The sequence below is a fragment of the Amphibalanus amphitrite genome, unplaced genomic scaffold (assembly GCF_019059575.1).
Source record: "Amphibalanus amphitrite isolate SeventyFive unplaced genomic scaffold, NRLGWU_Aamphi_draft 000342F_arrow, whole genome shotgun sequence".
In the NCBI taxonomy this organism is placed as follows: domain Eukaryota; kingdom Metazoa; phylum Arthropoda; class Thecostraca; order Balanomorpha; family Balanidae; genus Amphibalanus; species Amphibalanus amphitrite.
The window spans coordinates 513,053-534,519 of NW_024881837.1; the positions used below are offsets into that span (position 1 = coordinate 513,053).

Consider the following 21,467-nt stretch of genomic DNA (forward strand, 5'->3'; position numbering starts at 1 on the left):
ACTTCCGTATGCTTAGGAAATGTCGATTTGGAAAAAAGGCTTTGTGGGGGGCTTCGGACCTGACTTGAGCATTAACATCACTTCTGTATGCTTATGAAATATTGATTTCATCTAGGATCTATGACTAAGTCGACGCCACTTTTCGCATAACGTGAAAGTGACACAGGAGCCGAAGGTGCGATACGACCGGACACCAGCGGCAGTGCAGGTGGTGAAAAAAATAATAAAATCAACTAAATACCACAATTGCGCACCTTTTACATAGCGACACGGAACCCCAAGCCCAGCGAGCTCGAGAGACGTCAAGTCAGAATAAATAATGACTTCATATATTTGTATAAGCCACGAACAATGAAGGAAAGATGAAATTCTACAGTATGAACGTCTCCCGTCTATTAAAATGTACACATTTGTCGTGTGGGGTCATGATCTGGAGAGGCGGTCGCCGCGCAGCGCTCAGACCTCTCAGCAGGGCCAGCAGCGCGCCGCAGCTCCGCCAGACACCACCGAGAAACCAGGAAAAGAAGCAACATAATAACAACGCGCGACCCCTGGTGACGGCCGCTAGACCAAGCCTCCCTCCCGCCTATGGTCTACATGCAAAGCCTATGGGACCGGGTAGCCGACGTCGGCCGGTTCCCGCCACACTCAGTCACAGTTCGCGCTCGGTCCACAGCACCGTCCACACTCTATACATGGCCGATCGGACCGGCCAACATCAAACATTAATGTTGCACAAAATAGCTGGTTATCAGCCGCCGTGGGGCCGCCGCCGCACTGGGTCGGTCCGTGCGCGTACGAAGACGGCCGATTCCCGTCACATACAGGCAGAGTGGACTGCCGCCGACACCGCGTCACGTCACGACGTGTAACGTCACGTCACGTCACCTCCGCAGCGTCACAGCGGCCTGGTGCCGTCCGCCGGTCCGCTAAGCGGCCAGCTAACCGGCGTCGCGACTTCGCGTCCGTCTGCGAAAGTTGCCCGAGGCAACCACACAGAGGGCGCCACCGCTCCACCGGCAGATGTCAGCACCATCCACCACGGTCCGCAGTATCGTCCAGTGCCGGACGGCCGTTATACATCACAATTCATCGGCTCGCACATGCCGTCCTTGCCACCCTCCTCCACTATTGCACAACACAGCACTTGCCGCGCGGCTTCTTTTTCAAGTTGACCTGCTCCACCTGAGACGCATCTTCGGGCTTGACCAGGGTGTGCTGCACCTCGACTGTGCCCGGCGACTGCGCGGCCACCGCGGTCTGTGCCGCCGGCGCCGAGCCGCCGTTCCGATGACCGGCCGGTGTGCTCGAGTTGGCAGCAGTCGTCGTCGTCTGGGCCGGGCTGGGGCCGTCGCGGGCGGCCGGTGGTGCCGCTGCCACGGCCGTCTGTACGGTGGCGGCCACGACCGGCTCGACGGCCGGGCCGCCGTTGACGGGCGCCGGCGCCGCGTCGGTCGGCTCGGTGACAGCGGCGTCGGCCTCGTCCAGGCTGGAGTCGAGAGGTCGACCCGACTGGATGGCCCGCACGATCTGGTCGGCTTCCTTACTGAGCTCGCCGCCAGGCCGGAACGGGTTCTCCCACCCGGCGTCCATGCTGGCGACAGAAGGGGCGGAGAGGTCAGATGAGGTCACCAGAGGTCAGATGAGGTCATACAAGGTCATCGGGAGGTCAGAGAGGTCAAGGGATGTCACATGGTATCAGTTGGGTCAATTGACATCACGGTGTCATTGTATCAGTTGGGTCCAAACGCTCAGATGACGTCATAAACGATCGGCGAGCTAATATGGGACAACTGACGTCAAACGTAGTTGCCAACGTCAAGCGAGTTAACTGACGTCACCCTCAGAAGAATCAATTTCATTGTGACTGGAATTCGTGAGCAGGCCCGAACATAGAATTGCAGTTCATTTACCTACGCCAAACAAAAAACAATCATGCTAGCGTATATAACCGCCGATGCTTTTTACAGGCGATCGGTCGATAGGGACGAGAAACCAGAGTCCAGGAGACCTGAAGTCCAGATCCTGACACTCCCACCCGGCTTACGGTGACAAAACACACCCATTTGTCAGGCACGCCGGACGAAAACCATTCCAGCATAGTTCGTCTTGTTCAAGTGACGCGCAGGATGCTTGCGTGCAGCCTGGCAGCCAATCTAACCAGGGTCGTCTTCAATAGCGCTCCACGGACAGGAAGCCAAACAGTGCGTCAACAAAGTAATCAATATTACCTCTGGATGTGACAAGAAGGGATCTGAGCGAGTGAAACAACGGGATTAGAATATAAAGGACGTTGAATGAAAGTGCAGGTGGTCATACTGATGAAGAGCAAAACAAAAAGTCGATCATCTAAGCAAAAATTGTGATTCACTTAACAATACATGACTGTTATAATCCAATGATCATTAAATCACGATACATGTAAATGCAGGCTTAGTGCCCGATGCTGAAAGAAATAAAACACGGGTGTTAAAAAAAACATTTTTTTATGAGCACGCTTCATCACTTTTATCAGGTTAGAACGTTATGCAACCCCGACCTAGTAACCTTATCAAAAGACCGCTGCTCCCGTTTTACACGGCTTCTGCCAGCCAGCCTGAATCAAGAATGTAGGAATAAAGCTGTGAGTTACGACGACCGTGAATTGAAACGGTTCCGCGGTCTGGAGCCAAATTCGTCCATAAATAAGCCGACAGTCAGGGCCAGACGGCACCGCTACCATGTGGCGCGAGCTGGCCCGGTACGACACCGGATGTCAGCGTGGGCCTTCAGCTATCCTTTAGGTGCTTGGAACTCGCGCTCTGGTGAACTTGAACTCTTTTATATCTGGAACTTGTGCTGCTCTGGATTATGAATCCTGGAGCTCCGGTTCTGGCAAACTCTGAGCTCTGAGCTCTTAGGTCCAGTGGACTTGGGAGACCTGTCTACTGTATGCTACATGGAGCTCGAGCTCTTCCCGACTGAAACTCCGATGCTGCTGGCTCAGTTCCCGGAACGAGGCACTTTAATGCGATATATCAGCGGCCAAAAAAGGCGCCATTTGGCTCCAGAACTGATAATAAAGCGGGCGCCGGTCCAGCCCGTCAATCCCGAGGCCCGTCGTTCCATCCAGATCCACTGCACAACGCTGAGCTCGAACCAATCGGACCTCGGCAAAAAAGTGGACCAAAGTCGGATGCTTCTGGTCAAGGCTTATAGCACCACTTCCTTACTGCTGCCATGGGTGTCTTCCAATAACTTGGAAGGACTAAGGACGAAGAGACAAATTATTTTTACTTTATCTTCACAAGCTGAGCGAACAACCCACAAAACACGTCGTTCCGGTACTGTCTGTCATCCACACCAGAACGCATTCAAAGATTTATCACTGGTGATGTTTAATAAAGATTCCTCTCGACGCCGCTATGTAAATGACGCAAAACGGGGCTCAAAATAGCGACGATTCAGCTCCAGATGCTTCCACACGAGGCGCCACTATCGACTCACTCATGACCTTAAACTGTTCTTGGAATCGAATAGAGCCATTCAATGCAACAAGCCAGCCAATAGCCAGAGCGGAGCTCGTCAATTCTACCCACTTCGGCAGTCACTTATTTAATCTGCAGCGGAGGTGGGGCGCGGGTGCTCATGGCTCTTCGCCGCACCGTCAGTGGTCTGGACGGCGGCCAAGTGACACAGAGACCGGTGTGGGCTCGTCGGCCCCTCTCGCCGGCCTGGTCTACAATGGGGAGATAGGTAGGGACGGACGACGACCCTGACCTGCCGGCTGACCGCTGTCTTTGTGTGAACGGGTCACGGACAGGGGTACTGACTGGAGTCAGAAGCGGGGTGGCAATGTATCGGGTCATGGTCAGAAAACAACTGATCTGGCTAGATAGCTACATATCGGACAATGGAGCAACCGAACGGAGTGCCAAGGCTGCCAGGGCCCAGGAGCGTCGTTAGGATTCCCCACGGCTGTTTCGTGAGGCAGCCCGTTTAGTTTTAACTGAGCGTCACTAGATGTCGGCCCGATCGCAGCCGAAATAGCCACCTGGGAGGCAGTAGGAATGTCATGGCCAGCGCAGCCAGCTCCGTTTACCCTTCCAACAGGAGCTACCGTCAGATGAAATATCGGGGAGCTGCTTATTACTGGGATAAACAAATCGCCTGGCCATCGGAGACCGCCGTGCCGGAACCGTCTCCCACTGCGCAAATTTCACACCATTCGATACATTAAATGTACAAGAGTTTTTCGTCCAAGACTCAGGACGGGACTCTAGTATGAGCCATTCCGACTCTGAAAGACATAAGTCACGTAGCTCGGTGTTGGTAAATGGCCCTGTGTTAAAGAACATCTGACACTCCAGTTGTCAAGTCCTCCCAGCCACCAAGCAATAAGCAATGCTCGGTCGTTTCTAGCAACCGGCTCACACAGCAGGCAAAATGTCCCATCGGCCACTGCGTGGAACCCGTCCCCACTACCGATCGCGTGTCTGATGGTCTGGCCACACGGGACGACACATCCCACTGAGTGGATTGGACGACGGCGGGCCTGTGTGGCGCTGTCACTGGTCTGGGGTCATTATTCAGTCGCTAGCCCGCCGCGGACAGACACTGACACTAGCCGTCGGTTAGCGCGGGTGCAATAAAAGACCGCAAAACGGAGCACGGCACGTAAACGGTTGCGCTTCTCTTGGAATTAGATGCCACTTTCTACCTAAGAAACCAGAAATCGCAATACAGTTCAAGCAGAGGTAAAGGAGCCCTCGGAGATGAAAAAGTAAGAAACGTTTACAAACTGGAGATTTATTAACGAACGGCTCGCACCTCCAATCTCACGGAGGAGGGAGAGAGCCCCTTTCGATAAGTTCCCTGCCCACTCCGGCGGCTCCTTGGCCTGAAGAATCTTGCCCTGGCTTCACGGTCGTGGCCTCTGTCGTCAGCGCGGTGCCGGCTGGATCCCTGCCCGGCGGGTGGCACGCGGCTGGCCCGGGCCGACTGTTTGACCTGGCGCTCGATCAGAACAAGGGAGGCCGCTCTGGCCAGTCTAACCAGCCAGCCTCAGGCGGAGAACACCAAGACTCGCCAGCAAGCCGCACAGAAGACGCAAGACTTACCAGCCAAACTCAGACAGAGAACAGAAAAAGACTCGCCAGCCAGTCCTCCCCAACAGACAAGATACCACAGAGGAACGAGACACTAGACACTCTCTGACCACAGGCGGCACAGGGACGCTTCTAGGTGGAGTCATCCAGCCCAACTGCCTCTCAACACTCCTCCGAACCGCTCAACCGCAGCCCCTTCTTTCGTATCCCATCAGCGCACATCTCAGTTTCGACGGGCAGCGCCGTCAACAGACAGATGATGCCCGTTTACTCCCCACACGAATACACAATCAGGGTCCGGTGCAGATGTGCAGACGCAGCCGCCAACCACACACTGTTGTAGTGATCGTACGCAAAACAGGCGAGGCGTTGTGCAATACGGTGACAAGAAGATTCACAGACGACAACTCTTTCCAGACGGGCTGCTGTTGCAGTTGCCTCTGCAAGGACAGTAAGGTTCAGTGTTTACCGCTTTACTCAGTTATATGAACCCCAATTCAGGCGTGAGTAAACATTAACAGGAGCCCGTCTAAGACTGTTCGGAGTAACAAACGAACTAAACGAGCAGCGTGCTAACGCCCTAAAGACGACCATCCAACGGCTCGTCGCCCTCTCGGCGCATCCTAGGCGTTGTTGGGTGACGGTTCAGAAGCCGTTCCGTTCACAGGTGGTCGCCGCGCTGGGAGAGTTAAAGCCACCCGATGCACAGGTGGTTGGTTTCTAGCGGGGATCGTGTCACTCCCGGGAGCCGGTGGTTTAGAGGTCAGACACAGCTGTGAAGGTGCTATACCCGTCGGACAGAGGACAAATGAAGACAAAGTAGAGGGAGGTCTGCCAAAGCCCAGTGACAACATCCTGTAGCTACTTTTTCAGCTGACTTCAGCCACAGGTAACGTGCGAAAACCCTCAACCCATCTCAGGCTGTCTTTCCATTCCGGGTTTCGCCGTTTCGGACAAGCCAGACGTCACCCGACAGAACCATGCCGCTGGCTTTTATCAGACGGCATGAAGAACTACAAACCGGGCTGCCCAGCCCACCCAGTCCCATAAACAGACGGGGCAGATCCATCTGAGGTCAGCGTCATTGACGATGAGAGAAGGACACGGTCGAGTAGGGCCACGTCACGTCAGTCACATCACGACCTCACGTCACGTTTCCACGTCACGTGAGAGCGGTCTGCACGGACTGGAACGTCACTCACCGATGCTTTTCCACCGGTAGCACGTAGTAGGTGATGACGGGACCCTGGGCCGCCATGGCTGATCGATGCGGTCCGGTGGGGGCTAGCGCCTCACGAAGTCTTATATCGCCAGGCGCCGCAGAAAGCAGGCCGCAGAGCGCACTGGCTATAACCAGATCACACCAGATCACCTAGATCACTGCTTTGGCCACTGGTCAGCTCACAGTTTGAAGATGAGCTCAGTTCACGCCACACAAGCTCAAGAAGAGCTATCTATAGCTCAGAGACCAACTTGATCCGTTGTTCACATGCGCTCTCGGCTGAAGTCAAGGTCGGTCACTTCACCACTCTTGTATTCGCTCGCTGCCGACTAGCACCACCTCCACTGTACCCTGAGCGTCACGCCTCTGGCCGACACCTTCACCCACCCCCTCCACGACTCCAACTGCGACTCAGACAGTCTGTGCCTGGGCGGTGGGCGGTGGAGGGCGGAGGAGGGCGGACTGGTGGCGCCTCGCGGCGGCGGCGGCGACGATCATCCGTCGGTCTCAACAGGCCGACCGGCGCGCGGCGGTAGCAGGCTCGTCGGCGGCGGCGCGGACAGCAGGCAGGCGCAGTACAGCCAATCAATACTCAACGTCGGCGCCAGCACCTCCAGCTGGACTCGAAACCGACCGCCGCCGGACAGCGTAAGGCGTAGACAGACTACTCATCAGGTCTTTGATGAGCTCAGTCAGCGCCGCCGAGCACCAAAGACGTGAGAACGAAGGAGCAACTCAAGCGGCAGAGCGTGAAGGGCCCCGCTGCAGATCAAAGTGTCCCGATGATCAAAGCGCTTAGCGGCGGCTGTGCAGACGGGTGGCAGGGCATTGTTGAAGGCGAACGATTAGAACATGAGACTTATCAGTGGTGTGGAACGATCTTCAAGCTTTAAGTTTTTCTAGCATTGACGAAAGCCCCGAGAACCTGATGACATGGTTGGATACTGTTGCCACGCGCTCTGTGGCTTAAACTTTCAGTCAGACCCCTGTTTTTACAAGTTTCTCTGACAAAAACTGGGAGTGATCAGCAATCCGGTTACAGGGGTTCGGATAAAAACAGGCCCGTGTCGCCAGCTGGGACACGAGGTGACTGACAGTCACCTGTAGTGGGTCATGGCCGCTATCAGAGCACACATCGTCTATAGTATTTCTCAGCAGGTTTAAATGGAACGGACGGAACAACGGAGACGGAGCTTACAGTGTGAGCGATGTTGACGTTTATTGTATCACACTGTTCGTGGCTATTGCTGATGGCGGGGGATCAGCATTGCTCAGTTCTTCAGCCCAGGGCCCATAAATTAATGAAAAAAGTATATCCCTTTCTTTTGGTGACCATAAATCATCTCCCGGAGAATAGGAATGGGCCAACGTCAAGCTCAAACAGAACGGTCGCGTTGGCCGAGCTGCATTAGTATGCAGCAGGGTGCTTCCATGGATTACTTCATCGGCAAACGGCCGCCACTCCTTACCCTCTTTCCCTCCCTCTCTCACATCGGTGCCTCTGCCATGGGTTTCGTCTCCAGCTGCCGCACTGAGAGAGGGGAGGATCCAGACAGGAGAGAGTGAGAGAGTGAGCCCGGGTGGATGATCCGGCGTTGCGCCATGCCGGCAACCGACCAGACGGCAATGCCAGGGGAGAAAGGTGACATCTGCATTCTGCAACTGTCTGGACCGAAGCAAGCCCAACAAACGAATCTTGTCTCCACTGAAGGGCATCAGCTGCTCCAAAGACGGGCCTGAAACGTTTAGGAGGATCCACAGATGGGTGTCAGGTGTCTACTGTCTCATCTACAAACCGGTACAGGCTCAATCAGATCCACAGGGAACCGACAGAATAATTTACCAACGGCATCCGCAGAACTGCCCCGACTATCTCCAGATCAGTCCAAAGACGGATCTACAGAAAGACTCCCAGTCGAGTCCACATGGACGGGTCCGCAGCAGGTTCCACAAACAGCTGTCCAACCAGTCGCGATGGACGGCCTGCCGCCGATATGGCGATGAACTCATCACAATGATCCGAGTCTCACCCGGGCCTTCTAAATAAACACCGGACGGGTGTGTTTGCTGCTGCAGGGGCACGGCACACCCTTCTCATCTGGCCAGGCGCGGACCAAAGGGGAAGTCAAAAGATGGCTGAACGTGAACCGACCTCAGGATGCTGCTGAGTGCATAGGAAAACACAAAGAAGAAGACAAAGAAAGAATGAAATAACGTTGGTAACTGAAGTTATAAATAGGTTAGAACGAATAGAAAGGCATGGCAACAAGTGCCGCACCCCAAGCATGAATTACAAATATATGGAAATCGCCTGCTTTTCATTCTAGACAGCTTCACGTCCATAATTCCTAGCCTCGAAACTGGTCTCACGACAGTAATGCAGTATTCTCGTAATCCATAAGCTTGTGCCGCATTCCGCTCCCCGGCTGGGAGACTTTCGCTAACGAGATGCGTGGCAGGTCAGTCGAAGGTTCAGGTTCAAGCAAACCGTCAAACTAACGCAAATTTCGATTTTTTCGGAGTTCCCCCTCCAAAAAAAAAAAAAAATCATAAGCCGCCACGGTGGCCTAATAGGAATGAAACCGAGTGAAAGAAGAAACTTGGTGTGGTGCCGCGTCGCTAGAAAAAAGAGAGTGGGACCAAAGAGACCTGATGCAACCATTCTCTTTTCAATGACCGGTCAGGGGACAAGCCAAGTTATGTTGCTACCATATTGGGGCTGCATGGCCTTATTCGGTCCCTTCCGTCCCACGAATCACTGATGCTCGTCTCTCTCCGTTCCCATCCACTCGACCATATGCGGATCGTCAGACTACGACAGGATTACGTAACCCTTCTGCTTAGCATCTGTATCTGACCAGGAGCCCCGAATCGCTGCCCCTTCCCTCCAAATACGGTACTCGGCGACGTTAATCCCCTCAAACAGGCTGACTATCCTCAAGGGCTCGGTCTGACTCCAGAGAGCCAAGTCGCGTCATCCCCCAGATGGCCGCCGCCGTCTCCTGCGCGAGCGGTCGGCGCAGACTGCGCGTCGCGAGAGCAGCGTACCGCACCGCTAGTCCCATCCACCTCTGACGCGCGCGGGAACCACAATAGAGTCGACACAGCGGCGCCGACCAGCCGGCCAGTGCGTGGGGACTGGGAGGGAGTCGGTACAAAGGATCAGACGGTAGCGGCCGAGCGCGGCGCCGGGGCACGGAAACTGGCCGAGTGCTCCGGGGATATGAGAAAGAAAAGGCTGCTGTGTGTCTGTGGGAAACCCGCGGTGAGCAGACGCGGCTGCGAGGCTCGCGGATATGGACGTTGATGGCCTTCTGATGTTGCCTCTGATAGGGATCTGTAGTGTGGCATTGCAGGCACGGACGTGCCATTATCCATACAATACGACAACCGCTGCCGGTTATATTCAAATAAAAATGCAAATACAAACAATGCAGAGGGTAATGAATCCTCCCTGATCTGCCCGTACTCGGCATTTTCGCTCAACGACGCCGTATCAACTCTCAAGACAAGGTCAAGTTACCTAGCCTCCAAGTCAAAACGGTTACAACTACCAGGCTTCAGCATAGCACATAACTAGCAGTTTGAATCGCAGCAGCACCCTCACGGTCTAGTGCTTCTCTACCTCGGTGATGCACAGAGACAGGCCGTCCTCAGCAGACACTAACGGTCCAGCAGGCGGCGTCAGCTCCCGAAATACCCTGCCGACCGCGGCGCCGGGCCGGCCGGAAGCGCTACGAACGATCAATACGGCCAGCTCACGAGTGGTGGACGGAGACGATCCCGGGCGACACGACCTCGGCACCCTTCCGGAAGGCCGTCTGGATGAGTCTATGGGGACATGGACTCATCAGCGTCGGTGACCTTAGCAGAGCTTCGTCATTATGTAACAAGCTTTCGCTGCCGACGGAAAAGAGAACTTTGGTAGGTAGCTTCCTTCAGACACTGGCACGTAATATGTCCCGGATCGCACTGAAGGTTCAATTTTTCGTATGGGTCTATTCACGATGCGAGGGTCTTAAACGACCATTTGATCATTTTATGCTACATCCTGATTTGTCTCCTGCAATCACCCCTGAGGCCCTGAGGCCCGGGAGAGCTCGCCCATGGCAATGCAACGTGTCACGTCCGCCGACCAATCTGTCCCACCGTCTTTTCGCCGAACACACAGCGGCCGTCTACTGAGAGCTCGGCCAACATCTCTGACGGCCAAAATCGTCATTGGCTCAGTCGCCATGCACACATACGGTGACGTCATCAGTATATATGTGCAGTGACGTCATACGCCCACGGATGACGGCAAAGCTTTCCAGGTTGGTCGCAGCTCTCTCTCTCTCTCTCTCTCTCTCTCTCTCTCTCTCTCTCTCTCTCTCTCTCTCTCTCTCTCTCTCTCTCTTTCTCTCTCTCTCTCTCCTCTCTCTCTCTCTCTCTCTCTCTCTCTCTCTCTCTCTCTCTCTCTCTCTCTCTCTCTCTCTCTCTCTCTCTCTCTCTCTCTCCTCTGCCCATCTCACTGTCGTGTCACATGTGCGCTGCGCTGTCGAAGGCGCAGATCAACGGGGATGGCCAGAAAAGACAGAAACCCCAGTATTTTGGAGAAGATACCAGCCGGTAACGGCTTCAAACATACCCTAGAGCGTTTTTCCCTGTCTGGCCTATACGAGTACTGTGGGAAACGACCAGCACTTCTTTGGTCACGGTCCCCGCCGAGAAGTCGCCGGCTAACGGCCGTAATATCGGTAATTATGACAGTAATGGTGATGGTGGGAGAGACGAGACGATAAAAGTAACACCATAGGACGGCAGCTGGGGATATCCCAACGGTCCAGTCGAATCGTCGAGCGCTACTATAAATCGTACATTTTACAAGACAGATCCTCGAAATTGGCTCGAAATTGACGAAATTGATCCTCGAAAATAAATTCGAATCCCCGAGTTAACCAACAGTACAAGACAGAATGGACGTTAGCGGTGACAAACAGATGACCGCAAATCTGCACTACATATAACCCTCCAAGACCCTGGTGACCCTGAGGAGGCCCCTTGCCGCAGGCAGTGGGCACACGACCTTCAGGCGACCGTCGATAGACCTTCAAGAACGCCCCCTCACGCCCCCAGACTGCAGCTGTGTTGCAGCTGAGGGGACACGTCATGCTCCACTTCTGCACACGTCAGGAGACGGAGAAAATCGTCCACCCAATATGCATAGATTGATTTACACCCTGTGCCTTCGTGAGCGAAACGAAAGTTGACAATCCACAGATAAGTGGAACTGCCACATCATGTTGAAGATCGTGTAGAATATGATATATGAGCGGGAAGAGGCAGGAGAGGAACAAGTTATAGAAGGGGCATGATTTGGAGTTATAAGCTTGGAACAAGTCAAACATCTGTCCCGAGCATGGATGTTCCCGCTCTAATCGTCCGTTCCGAACATGAATAGCTCAACTCTTTTCTCATCTGCACGGTTGGTTCACGTTCACTGGATCTCGGACCCATGGGTGTAGTTTTCCAAAAATCATTGGGGGTGCTCAATACCTTTCAGAAAGGCATTCCATAGTTTTTGTAGTTTTTTTAGCTGTTCTTTTTTACTGTAGCCATCAGGCATCATGCAAGAAATGATGTTAAATCGGTTCGAGAGCTTGTTTTAATAGCGCCACTGTAAAACAATTTTGGCTCACCCAATGCATTAACCCGCGCGGGGCTGGGGTCTCCACTCTCCAGCCGAACGCGCGGGGCTGGGGGGGGGGGGGAATAAATTTTACCCCCCTGTTATCTCCCGAACTATTGGTCGGATTTGGAAAATTCAAACGCCAATCGAAAGATCTCATCACGAATAACTAAAAACATGCACTTAATTTAAAGTTTGAGGTCAAGGTCAATGTCAGGTCAAGGGTACAAATTGCAAGTTTCTACAGTATCGGCCTTGCACCGTAGTTGCCGAAGAATGGAGTCATGGACTGAGACTGATTGCCCAAAACGTGTTTGGGCCTGACCCTGGCCATAAGTTTGGCAGGCCAGATTTTGTACTGGACCATTTTGAGTCAACTTTGAGAAATACATAACGTACAACGGTGGTAAAATCGTTGCCATAGGTATAACACAGTTTACCCGCTCCGGGTGTGAGGGAGGGGTGTGGGGCAATGAGTGCACTGACGTGGCGCCCTCGGAGGGCCGGTATGGGATTAAAGCTCAGCTACACTAAGGGCTTGTGTGGTGCCTTCAGTTATCGGTGGCACCCTCAGAATCACCGGCGTAGGGCCCTCAGAGCCGCCGGTAAGGGAGGCACCGGTGTGGGGCCGCCATGCAGGTGCCGGTGTGGGCGATCAGAGGTGCTAGTGTGATTCTCTCAGAGGCGCCGATGAGGGTCCTTACAGGCGTTGCTCCGGGCCCTCATAGACGCTGGTGTAGAGCCGTTACAGACGGGTGTGGGGCCTTTAGAGCTGCTGACGCGAACTCTCTACAAGCCGGCAGGGGGTCTCAGTGACCGGCAAGGGGTCCTTATTAGGCCGGCAGAAGAAGTCCTGCGGGGTCCTAAGAGACCGACATGGTACTGTCAGACGCCGGTGGGGCCCTCAGGGTCACCGTTGTGGGGCCCTCAAGTCATCAGTGGGTGGCCTTTAGATGCGCAGGTGTTGGGTGGGTCCTCAGAGCCGCCGATATAGGGCTTTAATAGGCACTGGTGTAGGCACTCGGAGTTGGGGGTGTGAAACCCTCAGAGACACCGGTGTGGGCCCTCATAGGCACCGACGAGGGCCCCATAGTTGCCGTTATGGGGCCCTCAGAAAAATAAGTGTGGGACCATCACAGGTGGGAAATGCCCCTAGAACTTTCCCTCATTGGCCGGTAAGACCTCTCAGAGGCCAGTAAAGGCTGAAGCAGACTCTTTCCGCGTTCAGGAAATCGCATGCGAGAGCCTATTCAAAAACATTGTAATTCCTCTCGCATCAATCGCTCGCGGGAGGTGCGTGCGATTGATGCGAGCGTGCTTCCATCTATTTGAAAAGGCTCTCGCATGCGATTTCCTGACTGCGGAAAGAGTCTGTTTCAGGCTTAACGGGCCTTTGGAGACCACCGAGGTGTCCTTAAAAGCCGCAAGAGGCCCTCAGAAGTCGGCGTGGGGCCCTTATGGAGACCTTAGTGTGGCTATTTAGGGCCCATGAGGTGCTCTAAAGAGCCCCACGGGGCCCTTCTGAGTAGAAATATGGCCATCGTTAACCCTCAGCGGTCAAATGGCGCCGCAGGGCCTCTCGGACCCAAGGGTCCCTTTGAACCCGATGGGGGAGGGGAAACGTGTCCCTTTACACCCCTAGCTATGCCACTGTTTTATATGCATCATGTCAGGTATTTTGGGCTCGCCCCCCCCCCCCCCCAACTTGAAAATCGTTCCCGGGCCCCTGATAATATCAGATGTAATGTTAACACAAATATCATGCATCTTAATTTGTGGTGATTTATTCAATGTATATTCTCTTAGTCACTGAATTGAGTAAGCATAGTATTTGCATGATTCACTGGGCTCATTACAGTACTAGGAGATGGACATTCTGATTATTGAGGGCCTTGAGTCAGCTGGGAATGTTTTGAGGAGGCTGGGGGTGCTTTAAGAAGGCAGGGGGTGCTGAGCTCAGGATTGGGGGTGCTTGAGCACCCACAAAGAGATATAAAGTTACGCTTATGCTGAGTCGGACCACTTTCAGAAGCCCCACCCCTGTACTCACGTCTGGACGATGTAGGTGGTCGGCATCTCGCCGGTGGAGGCGGTGACCTGGGTGTGCGCCGGGACGTCCGGTGAGGCCTGCGGCAGCGCGTCCGGCGCCGACACGTCCGACTCCTCGGGTGTGGAAGTGTCACCCGCCTCCACTGCCGGCACCGTCAGCGGCTTCTTGCTCTCGAAGTAGGTGACGCGCACTCGGGAGGCGGCCCTCTCCGCCGCAGACGGCTCCGGTCTGCAACAGGGGGAGAAGACACAGGTCAGCGACGACAGTCATATGCATCGAGGAGCGAGCGAGTCACTCACGAATCACGAGCACAAAAGAAACACGAGTTTAGGGAGGCGTTTGTCATCATGCCATGAGAGATCAAATGAACGGCCCAGTAATAAGGCAATTAAGATTTCGAGACAACAAGCTATTATAAGGATATTTACCTGATACGTCAAGTACTGCTTTGATTGCTCATGATTTGCTAGATTGGGAGAGCCAACAGAGCGTGAAGGTGGCGTTGAAGGTCGGCAAACGAAGTTTATACAGAGCCCTGATCACATTTCCAGTCCGTTGATAGCAGTGTTGCATGGCTGGGGATATATTTCGTGTCCACCCAACAGTAAACAGATGGAGAAACGATCCATGAAGCCAGTTAGAGGTCAAACATGAAACAGCACGTATAGCACTAAGATGGTGGTGTATACTGTGTCTACGATCGTTTTCACCCGTAAATACACGCTTCAAGCAGCCGAGGCAATAGCAACGCTTCACTTAAAACGGGACAGACTTGAGCTTTCTACCTTAATATTGATCGGCTTCTACCAAATCAAGCGGTTCACCAGGTCACACGGTCCAAGGAAGACCAAAACAGGAGGGCAGAACTAATCGCCAGGCTGTTGAAAACAACATCCCTATTCCCTATCATATCACTGACGGTCGGTTGGAGCTTCCGACCACATTGAGGTCTACACTGGCGAAAACAGACTGCCTCCACACCCAAACGCCTGCACTGAAATCGATCAAATAGCTATCGGAAATCGAGTCTGGCGCTCACAAATACCTATTGCGACACCATCCAGTGGGAACACGTCGCAAAATCCAGTCACGCGACACGCCAAACCGCATTCAGCCTCCACCGGTTCGACCACGCTCTGCGATTGCGTAACCTTTCCAGCTGGCAAGTGTCGGTCGCAACTCGCACACAGAACAGTGAACACAAAGTCTGTCGCCAGTCGCCTATCCTAGCTCCGTGAAGAACAGTCGGCATGCCATTCAAACCTTTGCGGTCGCCCATCTGATCAGCAATTCCAGCACCATTCTGGAAGCCGGCTGAGCTGGTGAGGCTTCCTCCTGCATTAGTAATGATGAGGCCAACCAAGATGGCCGTGCCGTCGATCGGGTGGTCGATACCGACACCGACCGACCTGATCCCAGGTATGTGTGACGTGTTCGGGGGGGGGGGCGGTCACAAACAGAGGCTGTGTGGGCCATATCGGTCACATGATGCAGTCGTGCTTGGTTCGAGCCCGGTTCGGCATCAGAGACCCAGAAAAGGCATGGTGAGCGAGAGCGGGCCCATGTTCCTCGGATTCAAGACGTTCGCTTCTGAGGATTATCATTTTGTGGAGTCCGAGAGGACGTCGGGTCTAGTCTAAAGACGGGGTTGCACGGATCCAACGGATAATCAGAGGCTTATGCAACTTTGGATGACTGCAGGATCCATGAGGATCCTGCAGTCATCCAAAGCTGTGCCGTACGACGGTAGTGCCGATCGCGGATGTTGATGTCGCCTGCTGCGGCGTAACTTGCCTTCATCGAGGCTCGTCGGCAAGTCACTTCACAACAGACCGAGGAAGCGTGACGACAGTCACGACACGTGCAAACCGTGACTTGGACTCAAAGGAAGCATGTGTGGGCGATTCAGGCGCGAGTTGCACCGAGCAACCATCGAGCGGTGCTAGTAAAGCGAACCGTGTATGACGGTTTACGAACAGATGGCAACGACCTGGGGTCACTGTCACGCGGGGCCATTCTCATTTTCAACGCAAGTCTTGGCACTTGTAGACCCATTACTGCAACTGACGCCAAAGACAAGCGACAAAGACAAAAACGCCTCGCTACAAAACAGACAACACCTAACGGCTAGCCTGGCAGCGGGGCGTTTGTTGGTCCTGCGCCAGGCCAAAGTGGGTCACCCCAGTCGGGTATAATGACCACCTTAGTCGGGAGCGCCCTGTCCACGTCACACAGCTGTGGGTCCGGGGTACCCCGCAGCTGGCCGAAGGGCAGGTCGGTGACCTGAGTGAATCTCGTGTGCTGGTGTGACGGTGCAGCTACCTAACCAGATAACATCATGTCCCAAGTTCAAAGAAATGAAATCCATGTCAGGCAAAGCAACTGAGGTCTGAGACCACGAATAAATGGCGTTAATGCATGCAACTTATGAAACACATAAAAGTGCGGGTTTTCAGTGGCATGTAGTCACCAACATATATTGCCTTATACGGATAAATAATATATTCAGGCCACGCCATTTCACGGTCCAACAGAACTTAGAAGCATATTTCAAGCAGAGCGAGCCAATGGCTTCTCATTTCCCCTGTCCAGCAGAGAGCCAGCGGTGTCCCGCTGTGACCTATCTGGTCACACCAGGGGTTCCGGTACTTCGGGCACCCATTCGACAGATCATTCGTCGTTCCCTCCTGTGACCATGTGAAATGCATTAACTGGGGTCTCAGGACGGAGAAAGCGCTGTAAACGCGTCTGGTTTGGGTAGCTACCTCAGATGCAGGACTTCGCCGTTTCTAAATTGGAGTGGAAATGTTAATGAGAGTTGGAAGCAGCTAGCATGCCACCTGTGAGTAGCCACTTGACATTCAACATTCATCTTACTGGAACACCGCAAATCGCAATACATTATACACGCAGCTAAATGAAGAGCACTTCTGAATTGGATTTACGCCGAACGCTTCTCCAAAGTAATGCCGAAGCTGTTAACAGACCCATCAATAGCATCAATAGGCACTGGGACAAGCATGAAAAGGCGAGTTACCATTCGTTGAGGTGGCAACAAGGTCCCCGTCCACGGGTATAGTGTAGCCTGGCAACACACCGGTAGATCCGCCATGGTAACCAGCCAAGATGGTGGCCGACATTTCTGAGTATACAAGGTGTTACAGTTACACAAATAACCATGGGTCCTCTAAATCATTTATGAGGACTTGGGGGCACAACGACAAAGTAGAAGGTGCGAGTCCTGGCAAAGAAAGATGTAGGTACTCGAACGTATAATGAAGTCGTTACGTCGCCTGACGACACCAGGTAGAGGGGGGACGTCGAAGCATCATTATTTCGGCGAAAAATAACATTAATAAAAATTTGAGCCAATCGGTACTGTCGCATAAAACATTTGAAAAATTAAGCATTCAAGAGCCCAATTGACAAAAACATCCAAAAGCAGGGATTTTGATAAAACAAAGTAAGGAACAATTGTGTTCAAATTATTTATGAGAACTGACAGCGACACACCACACAAAAACTTCGCAAGCTCGAAAACGGCCTCCGAGAAACTGGACAGCGTAATGACGCCATAAATCTTGAAACGTCACAGAACCGAACTCCTGTGATGAAGGAAGACCTTAGTCAGAATTCTCACCACGATCAAGAACTTTCGTAGACAACCGTAACTGACGTATCTGACGTTCGATCCTAACCACGAACACCTGCAGCCATGAGCGCCAAGCATCATGCCGACCGCAAATCATTAGCCTACATGAGTAGCCCGGACGGCACCAATCCCCTGCCCAGATCACGTCATCAGCCCATCAGACCACTGGGCTGTTTAATCGAATGAGCTCACCCACCATGCTGGGCCTCTCGATATAATCAAAACATCCATCGGGCAGGCATCGAGCCGTGCTGGCGCTGCTTCCGCTAGCGCAAATCACCTCCCGGCGGGAGGACGTTGTGAGCCGTGTCTGACGAAGCCCGTGATGGGCGGCGGCCGTGAACGACCGTGCCGCCCCCGAGGTCGATATAATCCAGGCGTGACCCATCGACCCGGGGCCGAGCGGCCCGGCGGAACTGGGACACCCTCCGCCGACCGCAGGGCGCAGCGCAAAAATAGGGCAGCGGTGTGGTAGGTTGGATGACCTCTGGCGAGGACGCAACGCATGGTGACGGGTAGAATTTTGGGAAATAGCCAAAGCAGAGACTTTGACAGCGTTGTCATCCCCAGCAACAAGTGAGGACATACACATTGACAAGGTACGCTTCATTTAAACATTGATTATCATCCCGAAACTCAACACTCACTGAGTCAAGTTCAGAAGTCACGGCGTCAGCAAAACGCAGCTGCTGACTAGGCGCCAGGCGAGCGCGGAGTGACGGGCCAAATTATTCATCAGCGGGGCGCTGACGACGACTTTTCGCCGCGGTGCTGACATCAGCCCGAAGGACACGGAACTAGACGGCAGACAGACACAGGCTCTTCAATCTCCAACACCATTGAGGACAAGGTCAAGAGGGAACTCGATGATATTAAAGTTGCTGAGTTGACCTCATCTGAATAAAGTTCCGCGAAAGATGAAGGTTTAAAGGATCGCCTTTCCTCTGAGCTGTACCATCTTCGTCATTGTATAGAAATCCGAGACATCTGGCCTCTGGAGGCTGCATCAGCTAACCGACTGAGCTCATCAGTCTGGACTGCCTTTCATAATCGTTCGAGGCCGTCCTAAGCTCGGCTCGACTTGCTCGTGAAGCTAGTTCATGAGCGGCAGCTCGCATCCTCAGGCGACCAGCTCGGCGAGCCTGCAGGGCTGGAGACGAGCAACCATATCGTCGAGCTCGGGGCTGGAAACGAGCAACCATCTCGTCGAGCCCGAAGCTGGAGAAGTGCGCTGAGCCTGGGGCTGGAGACGAGCGACCCTAGTCGAGCCCGGGGCTGGAGAGCCGCGGTCATCCATCCGCGGCCGTCACGCCATCCTACGATCGGAGCCGGTCGGGCGCGGCCGCCGCCGGAGCGCAGCACACGACACACATCGATCGCACGGCTCGCAGGGCGGCGATCCGTCCTCCGCCGACGGACCGACAGACCGCTGGACCAACAAACCGACCGACGGAGCAACAGACCGACAGACCGCTGGACCGCTGGACCAGCAGACAGTCAGAAAGTTCTGCAGACTGACAGACGGCTGACCGACAGGCCCACAGACCGACAACAAAATGACAGACCGATGGAACAGCGGACTGACAGACCCGACAAAGCGACGGACCGACACATCGCCCATAAAATCAGTAAGGCAGCCTGCCAGACCGTCTGACAGACTAGCCGACAGACTGACCAACGGACCAGTACGGACCTACTAGTGCGCCCGGTCCCACGCACCGAGCCTCCGTCTCCAACGGTCATCGCCTTGGCTCGGACGTCGTCCTCGACATGGTCCCAGCCATGATATTTTTGGCCGGCGCCGCGCAGCGCGCAGACCGGGCCGGGGCTGGTCGGGCCGGCCCGGACAACCCTGGGAGCGTCCGCCGGCGGCCGACGCGGCCGATGGTGCCAGCGCCGCTTCAAAGGAGCGGCCGACGAGTGACGTCACAGGTCAGGGCCGGTCTGTCGGCACAGCGCTCCGCTGACCCGGAAACCCGAACGGCCCGCTGGGAGAGAGCCTGGAGCGGTCAGGGAGCGGCGCACAGGGGCGGGGCGCGCCGACAGAGCTCGCTGTGTCCCGCGCGGCACGGTGGGAGCCGGGAGGAGGCAGAGCGGTATGCCAGCGGCGGGTGGAGTGCAGTTTTTGCTCGAGCTCATTTTCATACCAAGCCGGCAAGAAAACCATCGCACGAGGTTCGTCTGCACCTTTGAAGCTCCCACTGTTGGGGCAGCTGTACAGGTTGAAAACGTTTGCACTCGGATGGTCTTCAGGCCATAGTAAATAAGCGGTTGGCCGGACAAAAAAGAAGCGAGTGAACGGGCAGAGCACACACAGCGGAAAACCCATCTGTCCGACAAGTGGTTTACTTGTGACTGTTCACACGTGTAACTAGAAACTCGAGGAGGGGAAGGGTGGTAACGGTGCAGCCTGTCACTTTCCTTGTCACCTCTGACACTCCTTGCAAGGCCGACAGTCGGCGCTGAGTGTCATGAGACTGTCGACGCTGTGAGCTGTATGCCACCGACGGTCAGCGCTTTGAGCCACTCAACTGTCAGCGCTGCATAAGCTGCCTGGCCTCAACACTTTCGGTGCCTGTCGCCACCAAACTGTCGGGAGTCCTGCAACATATGTTCAGCGCCCCACCTGGAGGCGCTGTCTTCCTCCACAGATTTTCAGTTCACCTGGAGGCACTGTCTGTCAGTGTCGCACAGTTGCGCAGTCCGCTAGTCATCGTCGTTGGTCCATGACCCAGATACCTGCCCGTTCAGACCTGCAGAACTCAAACGGCACCCTACCGAGCACCACCAAGGCCTCGCTAAGCTGCATCGATCCAGCCAGACCACAAAGGGTGCGTGGCATGGTGTCAAGGCAATTCATCTCACATTAGGCCGATTTCATCATCATTGATATTGTCTTCCCGCCCATTATTCTATACAGAATCGTATCATCAGGTGCCCTCGAAAGAAGATCCTTTCCGATCGATCATACAAATCGTAGGGTCACAATGGTTCAAAAACTGGAAAATTGCGTAATTCCTGGCAAATGCGTAACAAATACTCCACAAAATGATGCCAAAAAGGGCAATATTAGCTGAGAATTGCAGTAAAAGGCCGCAAACAAAGAAAAAGAGCGTCTGCTGCGGCCAATTTGGCAGAGCACCTGCCACACCCACCTGCGTTCAGTGAGCCTCTCCTCTCCCGCCTCCCCTCAGCACGTCTACAAGAACCGCTGCTCGCTGCTCGTCACAACCTTTCCCTCCTCAAACCGACCGAGCACGGCGCGCGCGGCTCCCGTCGCCCGTTTTACCGCGGTACTGGCGCGCGCGCGCGCGGCGGCGGCGGCGGCGGCGGCTGACGCCCACCGGCGCCAGGGGCGGTCCCAGCCCGTGCTGGCGTCATCGATTGGTGGCTCTCAAACCGAGCTGCACCGCGGAAGGAGGGAGGGTGGTGGGAAGCGCACCGACCGGTCCCGGGTCGGCTACACGAACGTAGGGCGTAGTTGGTAGCAACGGAGACTGGGCGGCGGGTATCAAAACAGCCTCTCGAGGGACCGAAAGCCGCTCCGAGCCGCTGAAAGCCGCCGCTGGTGGGAAGTTTGAGAACCCCAGGAGGCCGTCAATAGCTGGAGCGTCCAGAGTGCTGGTTGTGGAGGCCGCTGCAGGCCGAAGGCTGGAGGTAGGGTGTCATGGAGCAGCGAGCATGAATAGACCGGGCCCTGGGAGCAGGGCGCCGGGCGGGGACGGCTGGCGTCACTCACTGATGACGGCACGTCAGCCCGCCGTCACCCAGCGGTCACCACGGCGTCA

General features: G+C 54.6%; 1 protein-coding gene across 1 annotated transcript in view; it reads right to left on the minus strand.

Moving 5' to 3' along the window:
- Positions 1-313: 313 nt before the first annotated feature.
- Positions 314-21,467, minus strand: part of LOC122389051 (proteoglycan 4-like) — a 114,271-nt gene continuing 93,117 nt past the window's right edge. The window contains exons 3-4 of the mRNA XM_043380721.1: positions 14,028-14,255; positions 314-1,594 (exon numbers count right to left, since the gene is read on the minus strand). Of these exons, the coding sequence (XP_043236656.1) occupies positions 1,129-1,594; positions 14,028-14,255 (694 nt within the window). The 3' untranslated portion in view covers positions 314-1,128. The remainder of the gene's footprint in view (positions 1,595-14,027; positions 14,256-21,467) is intronic.